This window comes from Lampetra fluviatilis, chromosome 6, assembly GCF_964198595.1.
Source record: "Lampetra fluviatilis chromosome 6, kcLamFluv1.1, whole genome shotgun sequence".
Classification (NCBI taxonomy): Eukaryota; Metazoa; Chordata; class Hyperoartia; order Petromyzontiformes; family Petromyzontidae; genus Lampetra; species Lampetra fluviatilis.
In genome coordinates, this window is record NC_136280.1 from 13,192,120 (window position 1) to 13,218,893 (window position 26,774).

Here is a 26,774-nt window from a genome sequence, read left to right on the forward strand (position 1 = left end):
TGCTACCTACACTACTACCACCTACACCACTGCTACCTACACTACTACCACCTACACCACTGCTACCTACACTACTACCACCTACACCACTGCTACCTACACTACTACCACCTACACCACTGCTACCTACACTGCTACCACCTACACCACTGCTACCTACACTACTACCACCTACACCATTGCTACCTACACCGCTACCACCTACACCACTGCTACCTACACTACTACCACCTACACCGCTACCACCTACACCACTGCTACCTACACTACTACCACCTACACCGCTACACGACCATGTACACCGCTACCACCTACACCACTGCTACCGACACTACTACCACCTACACCACTGCTACCTACACTACTACCACCTACACCGCTACACGACCATGTACACCGCTACCACCTAAACCACTGCTACCGACACTACTACCACCTACACCACTGCTACCTACACTACTACCACCTACACCGCTACACGACCATGTACACCACTACCACCTACATCGCTACTACCTACACCACTACCCGACCACGTGCACCACTACCACCTACACCGCTACCACCTACACCACTACATGACCACATGCACCACTACCACCACAATCACACATATAACCTACACCACTATTATATCACGTGCACTATTACCATCTACACTGCTACCCAACCACATATACCACCACATACACCACTTACACTGTTACACGACCACACACACCACTACCACTACGTACACCACCACTACCACTCACACTGCACACCCGACCACCACTACCATCACGTTCACAGATATCACCTCTACTGCATACACCGCCACCTTCTGTTCTTCATACAACAGCTTCCAAATACACCACATACATACACACACATACCTACACACATACATACCTACCACCGGACACTGCGGAGATGCAGTGTGTGTGAGACACTGCATTTGGTGTTTTTTGTGGGAAGCGATCGTGTCGTGGTTAGCGGTCAGCGCACTGCGCTATGAACCCAGCGACCTGAATTCGATTCCCGCTCATGGCCAACACCAGTGACGATTATCTGAACTGGTCCTGGGCCTCCCCGAGGTTGACTCAGCCTCAAATGAGTACCTGGTGTGGTGTGTAAAACATTGCCACTGGGGAGACAAAGGCATGGTGCTGGCCACCCACCCCTTCGTGTGCCGTACCGGCCTTCATAAGTACTCGCTAACAGCACTTGCCCCCACAGTCTGTTGAGGCTACACGGGGGATCTTTGTCTTTGTGTGTTGTGTGCACAGGAGTCGACGCTTTACACAGACGCCCCGTACTGCGACACCACCGACATGGTCGATGGGGAGAGAGAGGCTCGCTTTGCTGAGGGTACCTCACCCTGCACACACACACACAAAGACAAAGATCCCCCACATAGACATGAGCAGGCTGTTGGGGCAAGTGCTGTTAGCGAGCACCTCTGAAAGCCAACACGGCAACACGAGTGCTTGGTGTGGCCAGCACCATGCCCGGGCTGCCTGAGTGACCTTTACGCACCGCACGTGGTATTCATTTAAGGCTCAGTCGACCTAGGCGAGGCCCAGGACCGCTTCACATATAACTCAGCACTGATGTTGGGCATGGATAGGAATCAAAGACAGGTCACTGGGTTCGTCGCGCAGTGCTGTAACCACAGCGCCACTGCTGCCCACGCAGACTTCAATATGCTCTCGCACTCAAACGTGCACACGAAGCAAAGATCCCCCATGTAGCCTTAGCAGACTGTTGGGGAAAGTGCTGTTAGCGAGCACCTATTAAGGACAGCACTGCACACAAAAGAGGTGGGTGGCCAACCCATGCCTGACCGCTTTTGTCTCCCCAGTGCTGTTTATATATTGCACCGAATTACATTTCAGGCTGAGTCGACCCTGAAGAGGCCCAGGACCAGTTCAGATATTAGTCACCGGTATTGGCCGTGAGCGAGAATTTAACGTGGGTCTCCGGGTTTGTAGCGCAGTGTGCTAACCAGTACACTGCCGCTCCCCACGTAACACACAAACACAAACACACACAGGGATTATGGTGGTTGAACCAGCAGGGTTCTGTGTGGTTCCCTGTCAAGGCCGTAGCCATGGAGTCAACATTGGGGGGGGACCAAATCTTCCAGGGGTTCTCGGGTTCCCCCCCCCCCCCCCCCCAGAAAAAAACATCTAAATTTGAAAATGAATTTCCTGCCATTTCTTGCCTAATATATAAAAAAAAGTCACTGACACAGGATGGACCTTTTTTTCTACAGTGATGTCTAATAGTGTATTGTATTGCATTGCTGTTTTTTCTTTTTTTACCTTTTCTTGTTTCACTGTATGTAATGGCAGAGATTAGGGATTAATACAGTACAACCATAACCACAATGATATAAACAGAAATCTATTTTAGAGCAATATATTGGGTGGGGGGGGACATTCTGAGCATATTTGAATATTGCAGTGCGGTGCTGTGTGGTTGGCTGTGCGGTCCTGCGGTGCAGGTGTGGCACAGCAGTTTGCCCTGAGTGAGGCCCGCCTCAGGGCCTGGTCGTCCGGGGAGGGAGATGGTGAGGACGGGGACATGGGGGATGGGTCAGGGGAGTGGGTGCACATCCCCTGTGTGCACACGCCCTTCCACACCAGCACGGGTACGTACACACTCACACACATGCACACACGCCTTAGGGGCCGTCCATGAATGACTTCACGCACCTGGGGGGGGGGGGTTGTCAGACATTTGTGACGATGTGTGCGAGGGGAGGGGGGTGTTTGAGAAATCACATCAAAATGCGCAACTTTAAATTAATATAGACAACACGTTCTACTGAATTAAATAGACTTTTTAATAAATGTTTTCTCCTACAACATCAGAGTGCAGCGGCACATTAAATACGCACTACAATAGTTTAAAGCGATTTGAAGCATGTTTTATTTGGGGGGGGGCAGAGCTTTGTGACGTCATATTTGAGGGGGGGTCTGACTTTTTGTGACGCCGTGTGACGAGGGGGGGGGGTCAAAAATCGTCCAAAATCGCGTGACATCATTTATGGACGACCCCTTGCCACATCAGCACGGGCACACACACACTCACATACCTACACACGCCCTACCACACCAGCATGAGTACTCAAACACCTACACACGTACACACACCCGACCACACCAGCACGGGTACACAGAGGAATATCCCTGTTTCGCCTTAAACATACACATTCCCACACACCATAACACACCGGTACATGCAGGCAGGCACGCACACATGCGAATACAATCACACGCATGTACGCACTCAGACCACGCACAGCTAAAGTACGCAAGCACGTGTGGTCCTTACGGCACCAATACGGCCACGTGCGCGCACACAGCAACAACACAGCTGGTGTTCTCCGCTCAGAAGGCAGCAGCAGTGTCACCAAGGTGGCTATGCTGGGCTGTACATGTCCAGCGATCTGTAAACCATCTCTCTGCTGGTCGTAGGGATTACGTAGCCATGATCCGCCACACTCGCTGGCGAAGGTTGGTGAAGGTGGGCAGCATAGATATGGGGAGTGCAGAGTTAGTATTGGTGTAGGGGTTAGTGTAGAGCGGTGTTCTAGATTTGAAGTTTTCGTGACTGCAAGGATTTATACTCTTTGGTTTTTTCGGTAAAGTCACGTAGGTAAAAAATTTAAATAAATTAAATCACCACGTTTTGGAGGCAACACAAGCTTCCGTCTTCAGGTGGAACCGTGACGAAAAAACCAAAGAGTATAGAGCAGTGTTCTTCACTCATTTTCAGAGGGGGGGAGGCACTTTCGCCGATAACTGCTAATTACAACATTTTTTATTTTACCAGGTAAGGCCCACTGAGCTATATTGCTCTTCTTTCAGAAACGCCGTGGCCACAAATGAAAGCTCAACGAAGTGGCTTATCACGTGGAAATTTATAGCGGTCAAATACTCGTGTTGATTCCAAACATACAGGTGTCAGGATCGGGGATCAAACCCACGACCTCCACCGTGGCGTCCCTAAGACATCGGCGTGAGGGCTGCCACACCGCCTGCAAAGAGGGTGTTCTCACATTTGTCGATTGCCGGGGGCCGCACATCAGTGGCCGCACTAAAGGCCACCAGGGGCTAGGAGTGGCCTGCGAGACCTTGCAATGAAGAACACTGGTATAGAGTTCGGGGACAATGCTCGCTTTTGCTGCACCGCCCTCCGCTTCGCTCCACGTAGCCCCGCAGCCAGACCAGAAACTGGCCCAAACGTATGTCGCGGTCGCCCATCCGAGCGCGACCCAGGCTCAATCAACCCCTGCTTAGTCCGACGAGATCAGGCACATTCCGGGCAATTTGGCCAAAGGCGTGCCGCATTCAAGTGCCCTCCTTGTGATGCATCAATTAGCGGCGGCTCGTCAGTGGACACACCCGGGGGGTTGCCACGTGTGGACAGAGCGGGGTGAATGGCAGAGGAGCGGCACTCACAATGCTGCCATCCCACAGCCCGATATCCACCCAACACTGTTTCCGGAGACTGTGTCTCTGCGTCTTCGTTTATATGTGTCTGAGTTTCTATGCATCTGTGGGTCTGCGTGTCAGTGCGTCTCTGTGCATCTGTGGGTCTGCGTGGACGTGCGTCTCTGTGTCTGTGTATCTGTGTGTTTGTGCATCTGAGTGTCTATGTCTCTGAGTCTCTTTTGCATCTGTGTGTCTGTGTATTTGCGTTTCTATACATCTGTGAGTGTGCGTATATGTGTCTGCGTATCTGTGTGTTTGTGCATCTGGGTGTCTATTTGTCTGTGCGTCTGAGTGTTTAAGACAGACAGACCTATCTGTAACCAGATGGGGAGCCCATTGAGACTCTTTATCAAGGGATACTTGAGTTACTAAAGCTACAACTGCACATGTACACAGTGAAGATACGGACCAATAATCACAAAACTGTCAAATTCCATGAATAAACCTTTAAATTAAGCGCGATATCAGATTTAAAAAGAAAACATTTCACGTAAAAAAAATACTGACGCACAAATAAACAATATGAGCAGGATAACGACCACCGCATGATGCAGAAGGCAATGATGAAACGTGTTTACATTCGGACTGCACAACCAATAAATCCACTTTGTTGCAGAAAACCAATTGAGAGGGAGAACAGTCATTAAATGTAAAAGACGAGCTGTAGGCAATGTTCAGTGAAGCGCCGTGGATGAAGGAACGTTCTCCGCATCTTAACTCGTGCGTGGGGCAACGATGAGCAGCGCACCGGACTTGCAAACCCCGATGGTCGGCGGTTCGGTTCCATCTCCCCGGCGCGGGGAATTATAAACAATGGGAGTGACTCTTTTTGGTTCTTTCGGTAATGTCACGTAGAAAGAGAAAATAATGAATTAAATAATAGCAGACGACGTTTCGATTGCAACACGAGCAAATCATCATCAGGTACAAATGAAAGAGAAAACAAATCTAGTAAACTTAGAAATTTTATGCAATACAACACAGATAAGCAGATTCTATGTGAGACTCTCTGTGTTATCTCTCTCTCTGCGTATGTGTCTGTCTATGTGTCTCCGGTTCTGTGTTTATCTCTCAATTAAATGTAGCAATCTTTGGAAGAACGTAATCAACCAGGTAGGGTGTTGACTGTTATGTTAGCCGACTCTCTGTGTGTGTATTCCATTATATTTCTATGTTTAGGTAGAATAGGAGATGAAGTCATTCGAAAGAACTTGAAGGTGGAACGAACAATAACCAAAATAAATGTGGAACAGGCAGCTATGGTACGGTAATATCAGAAGCATACCAACGAGCGGAATCCACGCAAGGCAATGTAGCTCACAGCGCTGAGATTATGGTGTTCAAATGCAGGCAGTGGCCTGAGATTAAAACCGGGTTATTGAGTGTAGTGAATTGATGACCTCAGCTCGTTCACCAATGACTGCACACAAAAAAACCCATCACATTAAATTTGGTCCTGTGCTTCATTTTGCTAAATTCCAGCGATGAGAAAAATAAAAATGTCACGTGACAAACATTACTGCCTGTGGCAAGGTGAGTGGGAACGTGCTGCCCCCTACTGTGTAGACCAGCGGTACCAGAGGGTGGCTGGGAAAAAGATGGGCTGATGGAGTTGGAGGTGGAGGCCCTAAGAGAGCAGAGGAATGACATGGAAGCATCAGCAACGGAAGGGAAATTATTAGAGCCAACGGTAGAGGACTGCTGCTGCTGCCGCCACAAGTTCGTTGCCCCAGCGGCGTCCGTAAAGGGCCAGACTGTAAAAGAGAACTATTTTTGGGGTGGAGACATGTAACCCAGTGGGAGCGCATTCGCCACTTGTTGCAGAGGTCCACGGTTCGAATCTGACAGGCCGCCCTGGTTTTCACTGCGGGTGTATTAACGATACAATGCTACGTGTCGTCGTCTTCTTCAGAGTGCACGTTAAAGATCCCCCTGTCGTCATTTGAAACGGGGAGGTCATTGTGTGCCGGCGTCATGATCCAAATTTGCCAAATTTCGGTTCCTGCGGCAAATGATTAAATTGGGATGACACATAGCAACATCAGCACGCGTCCAACGCAGCAGCGCCTTCCTTCGTGATAGCCGTGTGCACTATAAGAATGGCACGAATAGCAAACGCACAATTATTTTTATTAGCTGTGACTTGCGCTGGCTTCTAAATAACATCGTCGTGGCCAACCATGGCCATGCAGGTGGATGTAACAAGTGAGCTGACAGTAACGTGATTTCTTTTTGACGTAGAACCTTTCACGTGATTTTTTTTATTGATTGTAAGGTTTTTTTTTTTGGTAATGTCTCTATTCACTTTGTATCCATCTGACCAACTCAGTCAGATCAACGACGACCGTTAGTGGAGGACAATAGCTGCTCCCCCCCCACACCCACCCACCCAACCCCACGCACAGTCAGTCATAAGAATGAGAAGATTATTTCCCACTGAGTAAATCCCATCGATGTAAGAAGCTCTTTTTCAAGGGCGACTCAGCCGGAAGATAACGCAGTAATGTCGCTCGCATCATCAGCCCATAACACTTTGGCGGGCGAGCGAGCGAGCGAAAGGCGTCATCTGCGCTTCACCACGCAGATGCAGTTCCGGGCCGTGGGTGTGAAATGCGATCGTTAACATTCGGCCATGAATCCAAGGCAGATGCCAGCATATTTGTAGGATTTGACGTTTTCGGCTGAGCGAGAGAGAGAGAGAGCTGGACGCGGTGTTTAATTAAAAATACCACGAAGGTTTAAATAGCGAGGAGGACTTATGGCTAAGAAGGGATCAGCGTTTACTTTCGCTCGCGTTTCGCAGGAGCCTTATTGAGGCGAGGTCCCGCCGATTGTGATTGAAATGCTATTTAATATGTTCCTCATCCACAGGTGCTGCAGGCTTATGCAAGGTCGTGTCATCAGCACAACAATTTTCCAGCGGCTCAGCTTTTGTCCAATATATTTATTTAAATACAGTTACTTAGCCCAGGCCCGACTAAAGGTCCAAAAGAGTTAAGCGGCAGGCAACGAACAGCACTATCAAAAGCTGTAATTGGTCAGAGTTAACGCATTTCCTGAATTGAGAAAGGTTATCACTGTAGGAGCTTGAGATAAGTTACAACGATCAGAGAGCAAACCTAAGTGGAAACGATGCGAGGGAAGAAGAAAAAGTGACCTGCATTGTGGCGAGTGAGTGGGTGAGTGAGTTGATGTGACCTGCAGTGTGGTGAGTGAGTGGGTGAGTGAGTTGTTGTGACTTGCAGTGTGAGTGAGTGAGTGGGTGAGTGCGTTTATGTGACCTGCAGTGTGAGTGAGTGGGTGGGTGAGTGAGTGAGTTTGTGTGACCTGCAGTGTGGTGAGTGAGTGGGTGAGTGAGTTGATGTGACCTGCAGTGTGAGTGAGTGGATGAGTGAGTTGTTGTGACCTGCAGTGTGAGTGAGTGAGTGAGTGGGTGAGTGAGTTGATGTGGCCTGCAGTGTGGTGAGTGAGTGGGTGAGTGAGTTGATGTGACCTGCAGTGTGAGTGAGTGGGTGAGTGAGTTGTTGTGACCTGCAGTGTGGTGAGTGAGTGGGTGGGTGAGTGAGTTGATGTGACCTGCAGTGTGGCGAGTGAGTGGGTGAGTGAGTTGATGTGACCTGCAGTGTGGCGAGTGAGTGGGTGAGTGAGTTGATGTGACCTGCAGTGTGGTGAGTGAGTGGGTGAGTGAGTTGTTGTGACCTGCAGTGTGGTAAGTGAGTGGGTGAGTGAGTTGTTGTGACCTGCAGTGTGAGTGAGTGAGTGGGTGAGTGAGTGGTTGTGACCTGCAGTGTGGTAAGTGAGTGAGTCGATGTGACCTGCAGTGTGAGTGAGTGGGTGACTGAGTTGATGTGACCTGCAGTGTGAGTGAGTGAGTGGGTGAGTGAGTTGATGTGACCTGCAGTGTGGCGAGTGAGTGGGTGAGTGAGTTGTTGTGACCTGCAGTGTGAGTGAGTGAGTGGGTGAGTGAGTGGTTGTAACCTGCAGTGTGGTAAGTGAGTGGGTGAGTGAGTCGATGTGACCTGTAGTGTGAGTGAGTGGGTGACTGAGTTGATGTGACCTGCAGTGTGGTGAGTGAGTTGGTGAGTGAGTTGTTGTGACCTGCAGTGTGGTGAGTGAGTGGGTGAGTGAGTTGATGTGACCTGCAGTGTGGCGAGTGAGTGGGTGAGTGAGTTGATGTGACCTGCAGTGTGGCGAGTGAGTGGGTGAGTGAGTTGATGTGACCTGCAGTGTAGTGAGTGAGTGGGTGAGTGAGTTGATGTGACCTGCAGTGTGGCGAGTGAGTGGGTGAGTGAGTTGTTGTGACCTGCAGTGTGAGTGAGTGAGTGGGTGAGTGAGTGGTTGTGACCTGCAGTGTGGTAAGTGAGTGGGTGAGTGAGTCGATGTGACCTGCAGTGTGAGTGAGTGGGTGACTGAGTTGATGTGACCTGCAGTGTGAGTGAGTGAGTGGGTGAGTGAGTTGATGTGACCTGCAGTGTGGCGAGTGAGTGGGTGAGTGAGTTGTTGTGACCTGCAGTGTGAGTGAGTGAGTGGGTGAGTGAGTGGTTGTGACCTGCAGTGTGGTAAGTGAGTGGGTGAGTGAGTCGATGTGACCTGCAGTGTGAGTGAGTGGGTGACTGAGTTGATGTGACCTGCAGTGTGAGTGAGTGAGTGGGTGAGTGAGTTGTTGTTAGTAAACCAGGAACGAGTTGAATGCATTATTTTAACAACTGTGCACCGTTTTCTTCCCGTGAATATAATGTGAGAATCAGCCATGCGAGGTGCCCTTATCGCTGACGCCACAGTCTTTCAGTCTTGAGATTAGGCTGCGATGGCCTATTGTGTCAATGGCTTTTTTTTAAACACAAAAAGCATTTAAAAAATGGTTTTTCAAGAGTCAAGTATACAGCAGGAATATCAAAGGGAGGGCTGAAGGGTCAAGGGCACTTGATAACTCAATAACGCGGCCAAGCATATTCCCGTCTTGTCCATAAATTGACAGGTAGCGTCTAAAACTGTTCCAAGTACTGCAGCCACGATGGCACTGCGTCATTGTGTGACAGCTGTCTGCTTTCAGTTTTGGATCCTACCCACCTCCAGATAAGAAGCGATTTTAACTTGTGTTTTTTTTTGCTGGTTGTGATTTTGCTGGTTGGGAAATTTATCGAGAGGCATTTGTGTTTTCCGGACGTGAAATTATAATAGTGTAACGACTCGGACGGCAAAGAAATGAGAAAAGCCACTTTTTATTTAAAGTTTACAAAGTAAGGGACACTACTAACGAGTTCCACAATGAGGGACCCTCGGCTCGTTCCTGTCTTCCTGCTTGTATCCTCCTCCGAGCGTCCCCACTCCTCGTGCTCTCCACTTACATCTCCCTCACGCTCCTCTCTCGAACCTTCTTGTCCCTTTAAAGTCTGCCTCCCGCCCAATCAGAGGCCTCTTTCTTCCAAACAGAGACCGTTGTTTATTTTTAAATATCCATTAGGCTGCATATGGCCTGGTGTGTTTGCATCCGAGTGTCTGTGCTTCTACGTTTCCATGCTTCTGCATGGCTTTGCATCTGTTTAAATGCATCTACATGTTTGATTTTATGAATGTGTAAAAAAAAACTATTACCCCGTTGGCACACCACGGTAGGTGGGGGGGGGTCAAGATAAAGAGGGGGCACGGCTCACGATAAGCAGCAGCAGGAAACAAGGAGCGCCGGGCAGGCAAGGGAGGAAGGGAAAAAGCCATGACTGGACTAAGATATCAGGCAAGAGGGAAGGAATGGGCTGGGAGAGGGGAGCAATTCAGAGTGGGGGTGGCCACGCACCCATCCATCAGCGCGCCCGTTCACCCGCGCGCCCGTTTCTTCCACCCGCAGACTGCGACCTGGAGCGCTTCCCGTCCTCCGTGTCGCTGTCCGAAGTGCTGCAGGCACGCCTGCGCCGGCTGGCGGCGGCGCGCACTCCACCGGTGCTCTCGCCGGAGAGTGTTCACGGCGTCCTCTTCTCCCCCGACGGCGTCGCGCTCGAGACGCTCGAGACGCTCGTGTGCCGCGGCTTTGCCGACGGCTTCGCCTCCGTCGAGCGGCAGCGCTTGCCGGACCTCGCCCCGGGCCTCCTCGCCGCCCCCGAGTGTCTCCCCCTGCAGACGTTTGTCAGGAATGAGGACGGGCGCGCCGGCGTTCCCGCGGGGACGCTCCTGCCTTCGGGAGAGGAGGAGGAGGAGCGGGAGGACGAGGAGGGTGAATTGGAGGGCGAGGAGGAAGAGGAGGAGGAAGAAGAGGAGGACGGGCGGCAGCGTCAGCTCGGGGCGCCGTGGGGTTTCCGAAATTCGCCGGGTGCGGTGCTCTTGCCAGATTTGAAAGCGGAGGTGGCGCCGACATAGGGCGGTCGGGGTCACGCGGCGATCATCTCCGGCCACGTGCGCACGCGCGCATGTACACACGCACACGCGCATGTACACACGCGCACGCACGTTCAGGCGTAGACTAGCGCGTGATGCATGTGTGCAAGCTGCATGTACTGCATGGGTGCGTGCGTGTGGGCGCGTTTGTTAAACGCTAAACACTTGCACCGATGCGTGTGCACACGCACACGTGCAAAGACACTCATGCGCACGTGCACTACCTTCGTGCAACCCCCCCCCCACACACACACGCACGCGCGCGTCCGTGCGCGCACGCACGCACGTACTGAGCAAGTGACCGGGAGGCTCGTGGTGCTCCGTGGCTCACCGAGCTCGCGTTGTTGTTTTGTTTTGTTTTTGGTGGATTTCGGACATCTCTACATTCGAATGATGCGGAGAAAGTTGCTTTTTGTGGGCACGTGAGCGAGCGCCATCTGCTGTGAGGTGAGCGGCCGTGTGAAGTGACTCCAGAAGAGGTTCTGTGGCGTCATCTTCTCAGCCCGTGATAGGGACGTAAAGAGCCTTTGTCTTGTGACTTTCCTGCCAGAGTAGTAATCTAGTGATGCCCCGGTTTTACGTCGGGGATGCGTTCCTGAAAGGTGCGACTACGAATATCGAAAGGACGTAAAATTAAAGCGATTTACAGGGGAGGTGGTGGTGGAGGCGAAGGCTGAGAGGCGACGGGTAACGAGAAAGGACGGACGATGCTGTCAGCGACGTCAGTGTGAGGGTTGAGGTGACGCAAATCGGGAAACGCTGTTAATAAAGTGACGACGTGTTTGCAAAACGACGTGAAAGGAGGAGACGTGAATAGGGGTAGCACTGTACTAATAATAATTTACAGTCTAATGTTAATTCACTTCTGGATGAAGGCCTCCCCATGCTCTTTCGATCATAGGCGTAGTTTGACTATACTTCACCACGCTGGTCAGTCCGGGTTGGTGAAGATGGGAGGCCCAGGACTGGTCGAGATATTACTCGCCACCAATGTTAGCCATGGCGAGGAATCAAACTGATGTCACAGGTTCATAGCGCAGTGTGCGATAATTGCTGCTCCACCAATTCCGCCATTCAGTAATACAAATGTAAAAAAAAACACACCGCTGTTATATCCGGGTGGGTCAGAGGTCAGAGCAATTAGCCAGCACCACTGAGACCCTGGGTTTGAATCGGGGCGGCCACCCGTGGCTAACCTGGTGGTCTTAGACCTGTCACCTATGGACTGCAAATGTTGGGTTTGCACTTAATTTTGGCAAAATTCCAGCTCTTGAGAATTGAAACATTGGTGCTGACGGTCATGTGCGCGTGTGTGTGTGTGGCAAGGTGCGCCCCCTGTTGTGTGAACATGAAACATCCACGGAATTCTCAGAAATATTTCTGGGGAAAACTCCTGCGCGACTGCCGTGCTTAGGGGCACATGGGGGTCACACTTCCTCCTCCTCCTCCCCCTACTCCCCCACCGTGATATTTTTAATTGGATTCTTTATGGCACGATGCCGATAGTGCACCGGGGATGAGACCAACATTATTGTACATGTAACGCTCTGCCACTGATCCGTAATTACTCAGGACCTGTGTCCAACTTGCAGGTTTGATAACCCACACGAACCAAAATCCACGTTCTAACGTGCAGTGCCAGCCCAGTCACCGATGACTGACGCGAAACAAGCATAGTTTTTGTTTTGTTTTACACTTGCATTGGTCACATGCAGTCGTGAGGATTGATGGTCACGTGGTAAAACCTCCCGAGAAAATTTGGTTAATTTGTTTGACCAGGTGAGATCGCAAACAAACCTGGATACAGCCTCATCTGCAACGGTGACCTGGGCCATTCCATCTACCAGTACGGGGGGTGGCGATGATTGCTTGCTGGCGATGATTGCTGCTGCTGCTGCTGCGTTATCATCCCAGCCGAGTAATTTTGCGGGCAGTGTTCTAATTCGGCACAAGGCGCCGTCTGGACAGAGAGGTCCCCTGCCGAGCCGCCAGCAGTGATCGCATGTGTTTTAGTTTAGTTTGTAAATAGTTTGGGTTGTTGTCACTCTCACCCGACCTCTGACATCGTTCTCCAGTGAAGAGGACGGTCTGCTGCCTATAGGAGAATTCAGAATTTAATGCCGCAGTTTGCCATCAGATTGACTAGGAACCTGGTGGGAGGAGACCAGAACAACAAGCGAAATACAACGACAGTAATACCCCGGTTTACGTCGGGAATGCGTTCCTGAAAGGTGCGACGACGAATATCGAAACGACGTAAAATCAAAGCGATTTCACAGGGGAGGTGGTGGTGGAGGCGAATGCTGAGAGGCGACGGATAACGAGGAAGGACGGACAATGCTGTCAGCGACGTAAATGTGGGGGTTGAGACGACGCAAATCGGGTCGTGGTATTAATAAAAAGTGACGACGAAGACGACGACGTGTTTGCGAAACGACGAAAAGGGGAAAGACGTGAATCGGGGTGTGACTGCACAATGTGCGCACTGGCATTGGCGTGCACGTGTCCGCACACGCGTGGCGCTCGAACACACACACACAATCGTACATGCAGTCGTACACAAATGTGTGTACAGACACACACACACAAATACAAAAATCCCCCGTATAGCCTTAACAGACTTATGGGGCAAGTGCTGTTAGCGAGCACAGCGCGCGGTATATATACACACACACACACAAATATTCGTGTTATATTGCTGCATGCTGGCTCAAGACTTTGCCTTACTGACGAGTGAAAATGAAAACATCGGTGGGGGTCGTGTATATATGTGGGGGGGGGGGGGTTAGGAAATGAACAAAATCGTACAAAAAAAAACTTCGTGTAAAAACGATCACCCGCAAGGCGAGAGGTCCAAAGGCACGTGGCGCACGTGGCGACTGTCACAGAGAGCCGCCACGGTCGTCCCAATGTCCCCAATGTCACTGGGAGGACACGGCGAGTCTCAAGCATCGGTTGCCCAATCGGTCGGTCGGTCATTCCTTCATTCACCCGATGGTCCTGGTGACGGCAGCAGCGCAGCAGATGCATGGCCCCTGTGGGCGGACACATCGGCTACGACTCCCCGTGGTCTCAGCTGCTACTCGAGCCACCTTCACCTGACCTCGTGCTTGTATTCCAACAGGAGGGAGCGGCAAAAGGAAGTGATTTCGCCGGATGCCGTGTCACGGATCGCCCTCCGCTCGGACGCGACTGCTGTCTCGGCTCGCGAAAACACGCGCACGCACACACAACCCCCATTTGTGTGTCAGTCCGCCGCTGGACGAGGGCGAATGCAGAGAAAAGATCGCCGGTCTGGCGAATGCAGAGGAAGGATCGCCGGTTTGAAATGAAGACTCCCTGGCCAGGCCATCCCTCCTCCCGTTGTACAAATCAACATTTTAAAGACGTTTCTCCTCTGCCTATAACGGACTGATTCCTGCTATCTGACTTTGCGGTCTCTTCTTTGCCACATTGTGGTTTTTGCACTTTGGGGACGAGGGTGAGAGGGGTCATGCACACGCGTGAGACTCTCAAACGGCCCGCTGGGCTGCGATGGTGGCCACGGGATGAAAGTATTATTAACAAGTTGGTTCTTGATTCCATCGGTGTGGAAGCTTTTTGTGTTATCCCCCTATTTGTGTGGATGTTCTCTGGGTTTCTCCGGTTTCGGATCCGCACGAAGCAATACGCTCTTGAAAATTGGCTTAACATGCCAACTGCAACGAGCCTCGTGAAAGAGCATTGACGCCCTGTGCGGCTTTCATGGCTCACGGGCAAAATTGTATCTCTCCCTAACCAAAAGCTTTCAAGTAAAAAACATAAGTAAATTACGTTCCTTTCCTGATCAAACCTCTACTCTTAGAACCGCATGCCCTCTCAGCCCATCATGCATTGTATTGACTTACACTTGCGTTATTTTCTGCATAGAGGTGTTTTTTATGAACATGACTTCTGTTGTACAGATGAGTAAACTAACTATTTTAACTAACTAACTGAACTATACAGCTCTTTTTCAGAAGCAACCTGGCCACAAATGATAGCGCAATGAAGTGGCTTATCACGTGGCTATTTATAGCTGCCAAAAACTCAAACGCATATTTATAAATGTGGAGGAAAAAACCGGAGGAAAATCCACTCGATCACGAGGAGTACATGCAAACTCCAGATACACAGGCGTCATGGGGGTCGGGATCAAACCCGCGGCCTCCTGTATACCAGGCGAGGTAGTTTTTAAATCCTTTATATTAAGTTCGCTTGCTTGCTTGCTTGCGTGCTTGCTTGCTTGCTTAAGACCGTGCAAATCTTTCGGTCGTTTTTTAACCCACTTCCCGTGATCCAATCGAGCTGACATTTTCCACACAGACTCGTTGTGCGAGACAATTGATGTTCGTGAAAGAAAATTCCAAAAATGTTACACTGTTTAGGGAAAACAAATTAAATATTTCATTACCAATTGCTTAATACTGGCAGACAATCATCTGACCCATAGGTGGCAGCCATCTCAAGCCAGAGGACGAGAAGACTCTAGCCGCCACGCATATAAAGGATTTATAGTGAAAAACTTTGTTTTTACGGGTTTACTTGTTACATCTCGCCACCACTGACAATCTCGCCCTCATCACGCGCGATAGCTGCGTAGAGAGGCGCGATCGCCCGTTCAGTCTGCCGGGCGACGGCCGCTGTGATTCACGCGTGCGTGTTCAATTAAACGGGCATCTGTTTCCAGCAGGCAAACATAAAAGCTTCCCGCTGTACGGGGCAGTACGGTACAGCAAGCAGCATCAACCTGTGTAACGGAGTTTGGTTGTTTTCTCCTCGTATGCGTAGAGTTTTATTTTCTGGTTATTCCAGATTCCCTCCGCTTGCAAAAAAAACCCACGATATGTTACTTTTACAATATTTGGCCGAGCATCGCAAAAGAAGTCCCATATTGAGAGAGAGAGAGTCGTGAACCTCAGTTAGCCTCTTTTCTGGGTGCCGCTTGAGTTTGGGGTCCGTTTCTTACGTGAGACCGAGGCCAAATGTGAGGCCGGCAAACTGTAGAAAGGGTGTGTCAGAGAAGTTCGTTTTTAGTTTTTCGGCCGAGTCTTTATGACACAGAGACCAGGCGGAGCGACGTTGCCGTGATGCATCCTCAGGGAGTTGAGTCATCGCCAAGAGCTCTCTCTGCCGGCTGGCCACGTTGCTGGCAGGCCGCGTTGCTGGGTGGGCCACGATCGTTTACAAAGGCCATATGTGGCCAAACCTGAAGGTGTGGACAAGGCGCCACATGCGAGAGTTGCAGTGAAATTGGTCGTCATGGGCCCGGGGCAGATGTCTGGCGTGTCGGCACCACTCGAGGTGCCAAAACTGAAACGTTAGCTCACTTCTCAGCCCTTTGCCAATCAACTGCTCGTATGTCATGTATGTTGCGCCTTTTGGCGTCATCTGGTCTAGCACCATGTGAGACTAGGCTCTAAGGAAAGTTGTCTCTGGTGTGGACCAATCAACTTCAAGGACAGTGCATACATTATCAGAGTTATGTTTTTTGTTTGCATTATGACTGCAGGTATTGTGGTCTATGCAAACATGACTCCTTGTAAAAAAAGGTGTCAGTTTTGTTGCCAGATAAAAGGGTAAAAAACCAATTATCATATGTTGAACTTCTTTCGCAGCATACGTAGCTAACCGTGCTAATCGGAGGTGCATGGTATGGTGGTGGTGGTGGTGATGATAGTGGAGACATCGCGAGGGCTCCTGTATAGAGGCGGCTCTAGCAAGCGGGGCCTCTTCCTAAGCTCCAACCCAATTATTAAGAGGGAATGTGGCGAAGACGCACCTTCTCGGTAGCTCAGCTCGGGACGATGCTGTTCGGGTTACTCTTCGAAGGTCTTCCCACACCGTATCAGTCATCCGGGTCATTTGAACATGCTTCATCACGCCGGTTAGATATCACTCTGCACTGATGTTCGTCGTGGCCCGGAGCCGATTTCCAGTCATTGAGCTCACGACGCAAAACACCGCACCACTGCTCCACCCATACACAACTGTAATGGTATAAATTTATTTCGTCAAATAATTGGGTTAGATCATAATTGATTTCAACTCACCCATGATTCGAGTGGCTCAGGGCTCAGAACTCGAAGTGGACACTCCTGGGATCCTTGATTCAAATCCATGATTCCTCTGCCCACGTTTAAACCGGGTTCTTCGGTGGAGTAAATCGATGGTCTCAGTCCAGTCACCAATGGCTGCACACAAAAAACCACCCACGATATTAAATTATAATTTTTTACTTAATTTGGCTGAAATCCAGGTCTGAGAATTAAAAAAAACATTGATTTGAATGTCGTTTGATAATTATACAAGGGCATGTGGAATCCCTGCACTGTGTGTGCATTAATGACCGCATGTAAGGATCTCTGATGTAGTGCTGTGAAATCTGCTTCCACAGGCCATTCTCTACCACGTGGGGTGATGCATTGCTTTGCTAGAATTTCCCATCGCTATGTTTTTTTCTCATGACACGATGCCAATTGCACAAGTGGAATTGAATTTGTTGGTGAGGGTGCAGGGGTGGATGGGAAAGACCAAAACAAAGTCAAGGATTCTAGATTTGAAGCTTTCGTTACTGCAAGGATTCATACTCTTTGGTTTTTTTCGGTAAAGTCACGTAGGTTAAAAGAAAACAAATAAATAAAATCACGACGTTTCGGAGGCAACACAAGCTTCCGTCTTCAGGTGAAACCGTCACAGCAAAATTGCTGTATCAAGTGTTGCCTCCGAAACGTCGTGATTAAATGTATTTGTTTTCTTCTAACCTATACGTGACTTTACCGAAACAACCAAAGAGAAAGTCAAGGATATTCTCAACCACTAAGAGTTTTGCACCTCGGCCGACATTGACTTCTGCTCCAGCCCACGGACTGAAGCAGGTGGCTAAAGTAGCGGTGGTGGTGGTGGCAGCGATGGTGGTGGTGGCAGCGGTGGTGGTGGCGGTGGCGGCTTCGCAACGGATTCTCGCGACGCTTCCCGTGCGGTGACCGTGAAGAAAGTCGCCGCATGAGACACGGGGAACGCGCGCCGCGTTTAAAACCCCGCCGCCTCTTGCCTTTCTCATGATTTTTTTATTCTCTTAAGTGACGCGCTCTATCCTTTGAATTGTCTTCGGTGCACGTTGCCCGCTAATGTTCAGTGGCTTGATATGCATCGGCTGAAAGTTGTTTGCGTTTGCGCGATTTCATCGTTTATTTCCACGGAAGCGTGCTGTACTTTTTCGACGGTTTCCGTGCTTCGGTGAAGAGACGCCGGCGTCATGGCTCATGGGACACTGCATGGGCCACGCTTTCAGCGACGAGGCATCGCGCGCTTTGATGATTTCCTGCGAGCCAAGAACTGTTCTGAAGAGGGTGGCCTCCCTCGGCTCAGTTTTGGGAACGTTCAGCTTCAAGATTCAATCTGGAGGAAGGGCCCCCTCCCAGAAGGGCACAGCCTTTTTTTCACTTCATCATCCTCATGATTTTCCTCTCCGAACCCCTTCCCCGTTACTCCGTGCCCTCTACACGTTTCTGCACGGAGCGGGGAGACGGCATGGACAGCTAGAGGGTTTGACCCATTCGCAAAAATCCGTCACTAAACACCGGCTGCTGCTGTTGCTGCTACTACTGCAATCGTCGTCGTGAAATCGCACGATCGCCGTCCAGGTTTTCTTTTTTAACGCGTCGTCGTTAAGCCAACCCGACTTCACGTTGATACGACTCTTGCCTGTTCTCAGTGAAGGGCGTATCTACGATGACGACGACGACGATGGTGTTGGCGGTCGGTCGGCGAGCTGACTAAAAGGCTGTTTAATGCCCCAGCCATATTAAACGGAGGTCGTGGCGGTGTGGGTTTGGGTGCGGGTTTGTGGGACCTGGGGGGGAAGAGGTCCAGGGTGCGTGTGCACACCCTGGTTTGTCCAGGTCTGCAGCCACTCATCGGTATGTACAGAAAGTTACGTTTTATTTGGGCAAATCTGTTATTAAACGTTATTTGTTGCCAAACGCCTTGCCGCGTGTTGTTTTGTTTGTTGGCTGCGTTTGGGGAATGCGAGATGCTGCTGTGTGGGGGTGGCGGTGACGGAACGCGCTGCTCCAGCCACCCAGAGGTCAGGTTGGTGGCCATCGTAGAAGTGACAGATCTCGAAAGTAATGATGCAGATACCCCTCGATGCACGGACGTTCGGTTGACGAAATTTGGCGTTTACGCAATTGACAAAATTACGGACACTTTTTCGATTAATGGAATCGAATGTCGGCGTGAACGACGTTCCAAATGGCACGCGCCACGAGATGAGACGAGAAGCCACTCTGGAAGGCAGCGTCATCCATCCCTGCAGTGCAGCAGTCAGCCCTCCACATCGCCCTTGGCAGTCGTTCCAACATGCAGCCGATCGTTTTCCTTAAAAGGTTAAATATTTTCGTTTTAAATCATCATTCAATCGCTTTAATATTTACGTCATTTATTATTTTGTTTGTAAAAAGTTGTATAGGTGTATATTTTTAGGTTAGGCGTAGAGTTGTAATAACTGGCCGAAACACATCCCTTGATTTTTTTTTGTAATAAATCATTGGAAAAAAAGCCATTCCAGTTTACGAAATTTCGTTGTATGCGCATTGTTTGAAGAACGCATCCCTTTCGTAAATCGAGGGATACCTGTGATTATAATTTGCCAACTCGTAACGCGCCTCTCTCTGCACAGGATTCACTCACTCTTTATCCGCACAGGTGATCGTTATATATTTTTCAAATGTAATATTCTCAGTGTGACCGGCAGAGGACGCACTCACGTGAGCGGACCTAAACAATTACTGATGTACTGTACAGGGCGGTCCAGATGTCTTGTGACATCTAATTTAATTTATTCTACAAACGCTGCGCATCGGCTCGCTTCGAAGGTGTCTCCCAGTCCTGTTTTTTGTTGTTGACCAAAACTGATCCTGTGGGAAACAGCTTATGTTCCCGTCTCAGTATTTTCCATTTTTTCTGGAGCTTCTTTGTTAAATATTTAACAGAAATCCTTTTGATCATCTTTCATCGTTTATTCTTCTGGTTTGTTATCTTTCATGAGCCCAATACGCTCACGAGGAGCCATTCTTCAAAAGCATATGAACTCGAATCAGCCACCTGAAATAAATAAGTAATATTTATTTGAAACAAATGAATATGCAAAGGGAAAAACATGTTCGGGGTCAATTCATTTGGGGTCACCGGAAAACTGGATCACCCTGTAGAATGCGGTAAAACCGGCCTGGGTTTGGCCTCTGTTTTTGAAACAACTCTTCATACGTACAGCATGTCAATATAAACATACACGACCACATCACCTTGAATGGACCCTATCACCGCAGATCTTGGAAGCAAAGCAGGGTCTGTATATGGTCATTACTTGCCTGGAGCTAGGCGGTGGCTGTCATATGGTGAGACGTTAACTACCTCGCCTGGTATACAGGAGGTATTGGGTTCAATCCCGACCCTGACCCCTGCTGTATGTTTGGAGTTTGTGTGTCTCTCTATTTCTCTCCCCGTGATCGCGTGGATTTTCCCTCCACATGTAAAAAAACATGCGTTTAAGAATCCAGTATTTGGCTGCTATGAATTTCTACATGCTAGGCCACTTCGTTAAGCTTTCATTTGTGGCCAGGTCACTTCTAAAAAAGAACTATATAGCTCAGTGGGCCTTACCTGGTAAAATAAAAAAAAATAGTTAAATATGGCAGTCCATTAATGGATTCTTGAATATATCAGTACTGAACTTTGAGTGTTACCCCCCTCGTACGGGTTAATCTTCTCTGAGTACGAGCCAAACATTCAATGGAGATGTCCGAACATCTTGCAGGACCCTCTTGATAAGAGTTGAGACTCAGTCAGGCTTTTCTGGGTAAATGGCATTATTATTATTGTCGTCATGAACACAAGCACGTTTTAAATTGGGTGGTCTTTATTGGCTGGAAAAGTTTTGCTTGCTCTGGTGACAGCACTGCACTTAGTCAATCCCAGGATGGCGATGTACAGCGGACGGCTTAGTGTGTTGTGTGTTCGTCATCGTGATCATGAGCCTTGATCTATCCATTGCTGGATGAACGCCTCCACAAGCCGTTGCAATCCCTCACAATGCAAAATCCCATCGAGGTCCTGTGCACGAGCTGACGTCATCGCTCCATCTCCGCGGTGAATGTCCTTTGTTCATCGCTCAGACGGTGTAAGACTTCACAAATTAATTCAACTTCAAAATACAAACTGTTTGAGCTCCATCGGGTAGTAAGCAAGATTGACCTTTACACGGATGACGCGGGACAATAAAAACCCAATCTCAGTGCAAATTCAGTTGAGTCAATTAAATCCAGACTGATGTCCTTCTGCCTGGAATCCAGAATAATCTAAAACGTGTTGGGTTCCTCATGCCAAACAGGCTTCACAGATCAATTTCCCCTCACTTTTGATAGAGATTCAGTCCTCTCTAAAATCTGTGGAACCTAATCCTCATTCCCATTCGCTAGCCGGCTGAAATTAGTGCAAAAAATGACACTCCTGCAGGTTCTGTCTGTTTACAATGATCTCAAACCAGATCCCAAAGTTTCTCTTCAATAAAGTATCATCCTTCCTCTGGCATCATGGCATCCCTAGGATAGATTATGCTTCTCTGACTTACCTGGATATAGTAGCCTTCACCACGACCCACACGTAGTGGGAAGGCCCTAATCCAGCAGTGGATTACATAGTGGCCTTTGCGATTCTGTCCTGGCTAGCTAATGGCAGCTAGTCCACTTGGAAATTGTGAAAAGAAGAACTGACCTTTGCGTGGTCCCAAGAAGGCTTGATACAGTCCCACCATAAAGATGAACACAAATTGTTTCCATCCGAGTGGTCGGTGGCATGTGCCCTTTGGGCATAGCGTTCTCTACAGCAGCCCACGGGCACTGCTATGTACCTTCGAGTGACCTCAGTAATTTGGTGTAATCCCTCCCTCTGTGTTGGTGGTGTGGGCAATAATTGTTTTTCGTTGGGTGAATACTGGTGAATGTGACATGTAAGAACCCGTTTACGCCAGACGGTAAAGTTCCACTGCTCCAGAACGGGAGTGACTGATTTGTAATTACACGACAGGATTTCTCACGTTTCTACAAACACCTGCAGAACCGAAGTGCCCTTCCTGGGGCCCGCCAGGTGCATTCTCGTACAGGGCTCATGGCAGAGGTGTGGACTCGAGTCATGTGACTTGGACTCGAGTCAGACTCGAGTCATGAATTTGATGACTTGCGACTCGACTTGGACTTGCATAACAATGACTTTGTCCCACCTATGAGATGTGGACTCGAGTCATGTGACTTGGACTCGAGTCAGACTCGAGTCATGAATTTGATGACTTGCGACTCGACTTGGACTTGCATAACAATGACTTTGTCCCACCTCTGGCTCATGGAACTCACCCAACCAATCCCATCGTGGTTCCACACCTTTTTGCTGCTAATTGATGCCCACATTTTCCGAGTAAGCATTGAACGTTGGGCCAACGTTGCTCCAACGGTTCCAATTGCATGCCAACGTTAGCCCAACATTGCATGTTTCCTAGGTTTGTACAGCGCACACTGGGACTCAGTCTGGATGGGCTCAGATTCACTGTCCTCGAAATACCCAACGAACTCAATGGTGAGGTGATCCCGGTGTAACAGGCGGTAGTATACCCCCAGGCCGTAGTATACCCGGGGTTAAAACGGCCGAGGCTAGATTATACCCGAGTATATTATGGCCTAGGCCAATTTATATGATTTGGCCTAGAGGGGTATATTATGGCCTAGGCCTAGGCCAAATCATACCCCCATGATAGTAATGGTGTTGAGCGATATACACATGAATTACAAAATTTTTCCAACATTTTATTTAAAACTGTAAACACATAGACTTTGATTGCTTCAACCAGAAAAAACTTCAATAATAATAACCCGAACCCTATCCCTAACCCTATCCCTAACCTTATCCCTAACCCTAATCCTAAAAATGCTTCAATTGATCAAATTCTTACTTCCATTTATACGCTTTTTAGATATCGATTGAAGTTCGTTTGAACTTTCACATGGGGCATATTCTGGCCTGGAGGGGTATCGTCTGGCCCAGTCTAGTTTAAACCCCCGGGGGGGAAAGTTTAGCCTAGGACACTTTATCCCCCCGGGTATACTCTGGCCTAGGCCAAACTATACCCGGGTTTAATCGGGGCAGGGGTTATTTTAGCCTGTTACACCGGTATATCAGTTTTTGTATCAAAATTCCATTATTTCTATGAATACCAAAATGTAGCCAATTTACTGTGTCATGGGACCTCCTTTGCCAGTACCAAAATATGAGAATAGGGTTTCCCCCTCTTTTCTGGCAACAAAACAGGTGTTAATATGTTAAAACACCAAACTAAAACCTTTTACAAGGAATCATGTCTGCATTAACCACAATACTTCTGGTCAGAATGCAAACAAAAAACGTACTAGCCTAGTCTCAAAACGGTGTTAGACCAGAGGATGTCCTCTGAGACTAGGCTCAAAAGAATTCTGCTCTAGTGTGGACCAATCAGTTTCAAAGATTGCATATATTATCAGAGTACTTTTTTATTTGCATTCTGACCACAAGTATTGTGGTTGATGCAGACATGATTCCTTGTAAAAGGTTTCAGGTTGATGTTTTAACATCTTAACACCTGTTTTGTTGCCACAAAAAAGGGGGAAAACCTGCTCTCAATTTACTGTGTATAACATATTGCCAATTTAATTAATGATATTACAAATATACAGTACATATATAGAAACATTTACATTGTAAAGCAATATGAAAAAAAAAGTGTAAAAACCGCCACTCAAATAACTGAAAGTCACAAGCCTGTGCCTGGAGCACACAATCCAATGCCACAGCAGTTGTTATACTCAACAGTTGCTGTACCCAGTTGTATGAAACTGGGACTGCCTTGCACGTAGTAGTGATGTTGCTGTGCAGTGTTGAGACACGGTTACCAGACTGGGGTTGCTAAACGACAACCACTAAAACCGGTAAGCGTTTTCACAACATCAGGAACCAGTGATCCTTTTCAGTGGAAGGTTGGTATTGGTGTAAACGGTCAAAGTTTATAAAGTCGTGCTCTTTACACACAAAGTGCTTGCCACAAACGAACCACAATTCCTGAGCTCGTTAAGGAGCATAAACCATCATGCAAACTGCGGTTATCCTCGCAGCGGCTTCTGGCTAACCATCGAACAAAGATAGTCACTGCAACGCGTGCTTTTAGATACCCTTCTGCGGCCGTCTGGAACGCTCTTTCTTCAGATATTAGGAAGCCACTGGAGCTATGCACTTTTAAATACAAATTAAAAACTTAAATACATATATTCTTTGGGTCTTTCGGTAAAGTCACGTAGATAGGTTCTCTCTGAACCTATCTCTTTTTAACCTATCTATGTGACTTTACCGAAAGACCCAAAGAATATGAATTCCTGCAGTCACGAAAGCTTTAAGTCAAGATTTCAATACAAATTAAAAACCCCTTTCTTTAGAACTGCTTTTTGTGTTTCATTTGTTGCCCCCCCCCCACCTCCAAACGTTGGCTATGTACGGTGAGAAAGAAGCTCAAACCGCCGAGCTGTGAGATGGAATCGAACTAGCGACCTTGTGATTGCAAATCCAGTGTGCTAACGGTATGATGGATCAAACTTGGCTCCGTTCTCAAATCCATGTGTTCCTCTGCCTGTCTCTGAGTGGACGTTTCGGTACATGGTCCTTAATCAGAACCAATCGAGACTCAGCGCACAGTTTAGACTTTCCCTCTGTCACCGGTGTTATGCTTTTTCTCTTCAAGACAATGTTAATGAGTAATGGGTTGAGTTTGTTATTATTATTTGTGCCTTTAATAAAAAAAAATAACAAATCAGTATAGATTACATTGTGCTGTTTATCTGGAGACCGGGAGATCGATGCTTGGTTTTCAGTAGCCGCGTTGATAACATTCGTAGTGATTTCTCACTGAACAGAGTGAGTGGTCCGCCTGAATGCTGCCATCTTCCACCCCTACATTATATTCATCTGCCACGATATATGGATGCCAACGATGAGCATTGACAACGTGGTGCAAAGAAGCGTGTGCCGTACGCAGGTGCTCACTGCCAATTCCACAACGGAGTCTAAACGACGCGGTAGACTGTAGACAGTGGGAGACTTTGTCTGGCTTGGTTTTGCAAATGCATTCCACTGCCGGGCGTGGCGGCGTAACCCTGTAATCTTGCGATTTGGCGGGCGAGTGTTGGTGGATCACGGAAAGATTCGTGAATCTTCCAACTGCAGTCCCCCGATTGGATGGGGTCGGCTGCTCGGATTCCCTCCATGTCCTCTTATCCTGTGCCTCTTCTAGAGCAGCGTCCAATATCCTTACATAGAGACCCATAGACTTAAATATAGACCCATAGCCTTACATAGAGACCCAGAGACTTACATAGAGACCCATAGCCTTGCATAGAGACCCATAGACTTACATTCAATTACATATTCCATAGACTGAGAGAGAATCATAGCCTCACATTAAGTTATATTAACTGTAGACTTACAAAGAGAGAATAGACTTACATTGAGACCCATACATAGACCTCCATAGATCCATAAACTAGCATGCACTTACATGATCCAGAGACCAACAGACTCACATGGCCTTTACACGAAGGTCAAAATACATTGTCCTGTTTGGTATGGATTCCTGCAGTCACTAAAGCTTCAAATCAAGATATATTGTCCTGCTTTTATTATTATTCTCCGAGATAAATTCCCAACATCCACCTCGGCATTCCCATCCCAAACCTCTTTCAAGGCACTCTTTACGCAGTACAAGTGCAGTGTCAGCCTTCAATAGGTGCTCGCTAACATCACTCTGTCAGCACACCGTGCGTGCCAGACGGTGCATTAGCTCTAAATGCCCTCTTCCCGTTGGCGCATTACGAAACGTGCAGTAGTAGCCACAAGGTCAATGAGAGTCGTGCATTATTGACAACGTGGAAACTTGAGTTTCAGATGGAATATCCACGTAAAATATGCAGAAAATCCCACGCATTTACGGTGGGATTTTTGTTGTTGTTGGTTAATCCACCGCTTACGGATGGGACTACCTTACGCCGTTAAATCACTGGGGTTGTGACCATACTTCACCACGTTTGGTCAGTGCGGGTTGATGAACGCGTAAGTGGGTGGAGGACACGCTAAAGAGGGGTGGCCTTAACACGTGGCTTCAGATATTATCACTCGCCACTGATGAAAGCCGTGGCATTGCGAAGTTTCTGCGGAATGGTTTTGATGTTGTATACAAATGTTTTTTCTGGGTGCATTTCCTTATCCGCTACCGTCACGACTTAACGAGGCTCTCATCCAGCAGTGGATCGATCAAGGGCTGACGTCGGAACGCCGTTGAAGGTGACGAAGACGACGAGAGATCCAGTCAATGATGAGAAGTAAATCGATTCATGCCGCAATATTCCCCCCGGCGCAGAATCGATCGCGGCAGCGTTGTGCTTCTCGGCACGTAGCAGTGCAGCGTAGTTAACATAATTTATGCAGCGCGTCACTTTCATTAGCGTCACGCGCACTACCATATAAGGCGATACATCGACGTATCATAATGTCTGACACAATCGCCCCGTCTTTTGAATACCTCATTAACATAACGCTGTCCTAAAAAGGAGCGAACGGCGTAATTTATTCACCACGCACGGGCGGCTTCGGGCCAATCAGATTCGCAGCGGTGGAATGCCCATATAAGGAATGCAGGTGTATACCCTCTTATTAACATTATTTATTCGCTTCCTAATACGGTCAATATAAAATTATATAATACCTCATGCATATATTATACGGGCGCGTCTCATTGGCTGTGCGCGCGGTGGGCGTGACTTGTTAAGCCCCCCT

The 26,774-nt window shown here is 48.6% G+C and overlaps 1 protein-coding gene across 3 annotated transcripts in view; it reads left to right on the forward strand.

The window, feature by feature from the left end:
• The window catches only part of FAM131A (family with sequence similarity 131 member A), a 52,123-nt gene extending 33,267 nt beyond the window's left edge, over nt 1-18,856 (forward strand). For 2 of the 3 annotated variants that reach the window (XM_078857768.1, XM_078857770.1), the window contains exons 6-8: nt 1,269-1,350; nt 2,489-2,635; nt 10,330-18,856. In XM_078857768.1, coding sequence (XP_078713894.1) covers nt 1,269-1,350; nt 2,489-2,635; nt 10,330-10,835 — 735 coding nt within the window. In that variant the 3' untranslated portion in view covers nt 10,836-18,856. The remainder of the gene's footprint in view (nt 1-1,268; nt 1,351-2,488; nt 2,636-10,329) is intronic. The other variant, XM_078857771.1, reaches the window with a different exon arrangement.
• Nucleotides 18,857-26,774: the final 7,918 nt, after the last annotated feature.